Consider the following 6,367-nt stretch of genomic DNA (forward strand, 5'->3'; position numbering starts at 1 on the left):
TTATGAGAACTGCCTCATCTGCCCCCAATTCCCATAATATGGTTCTCATATCAGACAGGGGAACACCAACCTTACCCTCCCCTGGTGGCTCTTCCAGCCCTGGGAAAGGTCTTATATAATGAGATAAAACAAACCGCTTGCTCAGCAGAACCTTAAATGACACATCCCAAGCATTAGATGTTCTAAGTCAAGAACTAAGTAAAGTTAGGGCAAGATTTCTGGAAAATCAGGCAACTATTATTACTCATTACTTGAACATCACTCAGGTTGTAAAGCCTCTACACATATGTTGTTTTAACATAACTGACAATTCTTATAAGGTCTCATGATTAATAAATGACATTCAAGCTCAACTGAACAAAATCCCATTCTCTCCAGGACTGTTTGATTGCCTCAGAAACCACGGTCAATATTTCAGAGATGCCGTTTTACTGATGGAAAGAATTGTTGGATTTTGTCTTTCTGTGTTTGTTGGTGCCTGTTGTTTGGTGGCCTCATGCCTTCCAGCACATTCCGGGAGCCACACCATGAACTCTTGGCCTTGGCCGATCCCTGAGAATACTCTGCCTAGAGTCCCTTCGTGCCGTCCCTTGTCAGCCTGAAGCAGCCAGAGTGGTCATCGTCCCACTCCCCAACAACAGTGAGGGTTACTATTCCAGGGGGAGGAATGAGTTAGGGACAGGAGGGGCTAGGCACAGAGAGATGGATGGGGACCATGGAATTAGGCTCACTGAAATCCCAAGGACGCTGAAATATAAAAACCAGAGATAAAAATAGACCAAACCACCAGGTCCCAAATGTTAGGGAGTCTCTTTCTTTGATGGCTACACAGTAATCACAGGACTCACCAGACCCAAAAAAAGCCATATGTCATTCACCCAAAATGGCACCAGAATCTCAAGGCCACAAGGTCCCTGATCAAGTTTTCAATAAGACCAGCCTAGGGATCCCTGGGTGGCGCAGCGGTTTGGCGCCTGCCTTTGGCCCAGGGCGCGATCCTGGAGATCCGGGATCGAATCCCACGTCAGGCTCCCGGTGCATGGAGCCTGCTTCTCCCTCTGCCTGTGTCTCTGCCTCTCTCTCTCACTATGTTCCTATCATAAATAAATAAAAATTAAAAAAAAAAAAAGACCAGCCTAAAGCTGTCAGTGGCAACCCTGACAAGACCCCTCTCCCTCCTGAGAGCCTTTTTTCTGCATCCTTGCTTAATAAACTTCTATCCCCTTACTCACTCTCCTTTGTCTACCAGATTTATTTTTCTTTTTCTTTTTCTTTTTCTTTTTTAGATTTCATTTATGTATTCATGAGAGACACAGAAAGAAAGAGGCAGAGACACAGACAGAGGGAGAAGCAGGCTTCATGCAGGAAGCCCGAACCCGACACTCCAGGATCATGCCTTGGGCCGAAGACAGGCACCAAACCGCTGAGCCACCCAGGGATCCCCAAGATTCATTTTTCAACTACGTGAGACAAGAACCTAGCTCTCCCACAGCGGTACAAGAACCATTCAGTGTGCAAGTTGGACCTGTGGATTTTAATGTAATGAGAAGGACATAGTGATACTGCTTCAGGTGCCACTTTGCCAAGAACCTTAGAGAAAGTACAACTTGTGTAGTTTTGGGGCACCTGGATGGCTCAGTGGTGGAGCGTCTGCCTTTGGCTCCTGTTGTGATCCTGGGGTCCTGGGATCTAGTCCCATATTGGGCTCCCTGCATGGAGCCTGCTTCTCCCTCTCTCTATGTCTCTGCCTTTCAGGGTGTGTCTCTCATGACTAAATAAATAAAATCTTAAAAAAAGAAAAAAAACTTGGGGGCAGCCCCAGTGGCACAGCAGTTTAACCCTGCCTGCAGTCTAGGGTGTGATCCCAGAGATCCGGGACCGAGGTGGGAATCAGGCTCCCTGCATGGAACCTGCTTCTCCCTCTGCCTGTGTCTCTGCCTCTCTCGCTCTCTGTGTCTCTCATGAATAAATAAATAAAATCTTAAAAAAAAAAAAACTTGTGTAGTTTTAAAACCTGAAAAGGTTATGAAATACATGATTCTCCCCAATTTATGCAAGGATATAAATGTATTCATACACTTCAACCAAAACAAGACAGTAAGTGAAGTAAAACTGAACAAGCAGTGATCTTCTAAGGAGACAGACAAGAAAGAGACTTGCAAAAATGTGAAATGCAACAAAACCACTTCACTCACTATGCTGTTTATTCCCGGAAATAGTTATTTTTCATACAAATAATGTTTGTTTTCATGCCGTGAGTTATTAATACCATTCTAAAGGAATTAATGAATTTTTACACCGGCTTTGTTCCTATTCTGGTAAATGCGATAGCCAGAACCCACAGCCACAACGTTTTCCTGGGATCCTCAGTAATCTGTGAGACTGTGTAGATGCCCGGTGGGAACAGAATGTTCCAGACTCACTGCCTCACACAACTCCCGGGCCAGGACTTAGGGAGACAGTGCAACAGGAGCCCTGTGTGCCCTAGGTGAGGAGTCAGGGCAAGGTCTCAGGACCCCGGGCTGCCTCTCAGGGTCTCAGGCCCCAGGGCGGGTCCGGGGCGGGGTCGCTCAGGCTGGGGAGTCCCCACCTCCCGGGGTTTCACTTCTCCTTCTCCCAACCTGGCTCAGGGCCCCCTGCCTGGAGACTCGTGACGCAGACACAGCTCGCACTCCCATTGGGTGCAGCGTTTCTGGAGGAGCCAATCAGCGGCACCGGGTCCCGGGCTCTAAAGCCTCAGCCTCCGCCTCTGCCCCCCATTCGAGCGGCGACGGCCAGTGTCCCGGGAGCCCGGAGATGAAGGTGGTGATGCCGCGAGCCCTCCTCGTGCTGCTGTCGGCGGCCCTGGCCGTGACCCCGACCCGGGCGGGTGAGTGCGGGCGGGAGCGAGGGGACCGGCGGGCGGGGACGCGGGACTCCGGGAAGCCGCCTCTCCGCCCCCCTCCCCCGGGCGTCTCCCCCTGGGCCCCGGGCCCCGCGGCGGGAGGGGGTCGGGCGGGGTCTCAGCCCCTCGGCTCCGCAGGCTCCCACTCCCTGAGGTATGTCTACACCTCCGTGTCCCGGCCCGGCCGCGGGGACCCCCGCTTCATCGCCGTCGGCTACGTGGACGACACGCAGTTCGTGCGGTTCGACAGCGACTCGGCCACGGGGAAGACGGAGCCGCTGGCGCCGTGGGTGGAGCAGGAGGGGCCGGAGTATTGGGACCGGCAGACGCGGATCGCCAGGGACACCGCACAGATGTACCGAGTGCACCTGGACACCCTGCGCGGCTACTACAACCAGAGCGAGGCCGGTGAGCGACGCGGGCCCGGGGCCAGGGCACGACCCCCATCCCCACCGACCGGCCGGGGTCGCCCGAGTGTCCGGGTCCGGGCGTCACCCCGAGTCCGAGGTCCCCGCCCCTCCCCCTCGTCCCCGTCCCGAACCCGCGGGAACTCCCGGGAGGTTTTACTTTCTCTTTGGACTGAGTGGCGGCCTGTCGGGGCGGGGCCAGGGTCTCACACCCTCCAGGACCGTGTACGGCTGTGACCTGGGGCCCGGCGGGCGCCTCCTCCGCGGGTACAGTCAGGTCGCCTACGACGGCGCCGATTACACCGCCCTGAACGAGGACCTGCGCTCCTGGACCGCGGTGGACACTGCGGCGCAGATCACCCGGCGCAAGAGGGAGGCGGCAGGTGATGCAGAGCTCTGGAGGAACTACCTGGAGACGACGTGCGTGGAGTGGCTGGGGAAGTACCTGGAGATGGGGAAGGAGACGCTGCTGCGCGCAGGTACCGGGGCCCGGGCCTCCCCGATCTCGCCTCCACTAGGGAGGGCTTCCCACCAGGAAGGGAATATGGACTCAGTTCAGGGTCAGAACAGCGCCCCTCCCACGGCTGGGGAGAGGGGATCCGCCTGGGTGTTGATAGTCCTACTAGGGTGACTCACCCAGAGGCCGCTTTTCTCTAAGGACAATGGAGCAATCCAGGGTCTCCGGGGAGACAGGTGGAGGTGGAGGCCTGGGAGGCAGGTGGAGGCCATCCTGAGATAACCATCAGTGGTGCCCTTTGACCTGGAAGCCCAGTGAGGACTATGACTTTCCTCAAGGCTATCGTCTCCAATGAAAACATATTTGGAGCTTGAACTGGGAGTTTTCTGACTCCTTCAGCCTCCACCACGGTCAGGACCGTGTGTGCTCTCCACCTTAGACCTGTAGCCTCCTACCCTGGACTCTCTCCCTGATTCTAGAACTTCTAAAGATTAGGACAACCCAAAGGCTAGGTTGGTGACTGGGCTTTGTGCTTCTTCCAAGTGAACGAACTGCCCTGTCCACCCTAGGATGGTCACACAAATGCAGTCTCAGTGGACCACACAGTTAGCCAAAATGTGGGTTTTCCAATTCTTCTTCCTCAGAACCCCCCAGCACACGTGTGACCCGCCACCCCGTCTCTGACCATGAGGTCACCCTGAGGTGCTGGGCGCTGGGCTTCTACCCTGCGGAGATCACCCTGACCTGGCAGCGGGATGGGGAGGACCAGACCCAGGACACAGAGCTTGTGGACACCAGGCCTGCAGGAGATGGGACCTTCCAGAAGTGGGCGGCTGTGGTGGTGCCCTCTGGACAGGAGCAGAGATACACGTGCCACGTGCAGCATGAGGGGCTGGCGGAGCCTGTCACGCGGAGATGGGGTAAGGAGGGCCTCAGGGTAGAGCTTCTACTCAGGGCAAGTGGAGCTCTTCTGGAGAATTTCAGCAGAGTCAGGACTCAAGCCAGAGGCCTGGACTTTCATCCTCCCTCCCCTTTCCAGAGCCTTCCCCTCTGTCCACCATTGTTGTCGTCAGCATTGCTGCTGTGGTTCTCCTCGTGGTCGCTGGGGTGATTGGAGCTGTGATCTGGAGGAAGCAGCGCTCAGGTAGGGAACCGACTAAATACTCTGTGTTTTCCTGTCCTGTTGGGGGGTTTCCTAGGGAGCCGCTGTCCTGCCTTGTTAACAGGAGGTGTCGTCCATACGCGGTTACTCTCCCACACTAGAGCTGTGTACTCACACTCACTGTGCAGCAAACACTTGGGAAAATGAAGGCCAGAGTTTCGCCTTGGTGATCCTGGTGACGGGGACTGATTCCCAGCCGTCACAGGACAGAGCGGAAAGCCCTTTCAGCAAGTCAGGTGGTCCAGTGACCCCTCACCTCATGTCATGTCCCCTGACCCTGACCTGGGCGGTCAGTCAGAATTCTGCAGACTCACTCTGCACCAGGACTGGGAGCTTCCTCAAGGATCTCCTGGCCCAGCCCTGTGCCCGGCCTCTCACATGATGTTTTCTTCCCACAGGAGGAAAAGGACCAGGCTACTCTCATGCTGCACGTGAGTATGGACAGGTTGATCCCTGAGACCCTGGGGGAGTGTAGACAGGACCCCATGGGGAGCTCACCCCCACAGCTCCTCCTTTAGTCTCACCTCCTGTGAGCTCTGACCACGTCCTGTTTATTCTCCTCTAGGTGATGACAGTGCCCAGGGCTCTGATGTATCTCTGACGGCTCCTAGAGGTGAGACCCCAGAGACCCTGAAGTGGGGAGGGTTGGGGCACTGGGGACCGGATGAGTGCGAGGGGGACTGTTGAGAATGTCAGCACTTATGTGACTGACCTCAATTTGTACTTGATTGTTTCTCACAGTGTGAGACCAGCTGTCCTGTGGTGACTGAGCGATGCAAGATGTGTTCACATCTCACGTGATGACATCAACAACCTTGGCTTGTCTCTGCAAACAGTGTCAGGATGTGCCTGTGTCCCTAGGAGCATATGTGAGGAGGTGGGGAGATTGGCCCACCCTGCCCACCATGACCTGTCCCTAATCTGATGTGCACTCTCTTCTCTGATGTGCTTTCCTGTCCAGGAGAAGCAGGGCTGGACCACCTCCATCCCTGTCTTTGTTTCATGTTGAATACTAATCTTTTACTACCCGATTGAAAATAAGAATCCAGATATGAGTTTGTGTTTCCTCAATCTTGGGATGTGGGGCTGATGAGGTAATCAAAGGAGATTTGTGAAGTTGAGAGAGCAAATAAATGGAAGCCCTGAGAACCTTCCAGAACTCTCATGTTTGCTGTGTTGAGTCTGTTGAAGTTGGGGGCCGAAAGGTGTCAGGAGCCGAGGGGGGATGGGGCCTGTGCCCAGTAGGTGCTCAGTGCATCCTGGGTGCCCCTCAGCTGGGCCATCTCTCTGCTCCGTGTCCTTGCAGTGGAAGCTTGTCTCATAATGATTTGTGATCAAGGGGACTTGGACATCACCTGTCACCAGGACCTTCTTTAGCCACAGCGTCCTAAGACTGAGTTAGCCTAAACTCATGTCTGCGTTGCGGCATAGCCCCCATTTTCTTTTTTAATTACTCC

The 6,367-nt window shown here is 54.7% G+C and overlaps 1 protein-coding gene across 1 annotated transcript; it reads left to right on the plus strand.

The window, feature by feature from the left end:
- Positions 1-2,709: 2,709 nt before the first annotated feature.
- LOC121501728 (DLA class I histocompatibility antigen, A9/A9 alpha chain-like) lies at positions 2,710-6,073 on the plus strand. The gene is given in 9 exon segments (XM_041774063.1): positions 2,710-2,869; positions 3,023-3,292; positions 3,494-3,510; positions 3,512-3,770; positions 4,393-4,668; positions 4,788-4,892; positions 5,309-5,341; positions 5,476-5,523; positions 5,652-6,073. Coding segments are annotated over 9 exon segments (1,086 nt in total). The 5' UTR covers positions 2,710-2,796; the 3' UTR covers positions 5,657-6,073.
- Positions 6,074-6,367: the final 294 nt, after the last annotated feature.

The sequence above is a fragment of the Vulpes lagopus genome, chromosome 1 (genome assembly GCF_018345385.1).
Source record: "Vulpes lagopus strain Blue_001 chromosome 1, ASM1834538v1, whole genome shotgun sequence".
Taxonomy (NCBI): Eukaryota; Metazoa; Chordata; class Mammalia; order Carnivora; family Canidae; genus Vulpes; species Vulpes lagopus.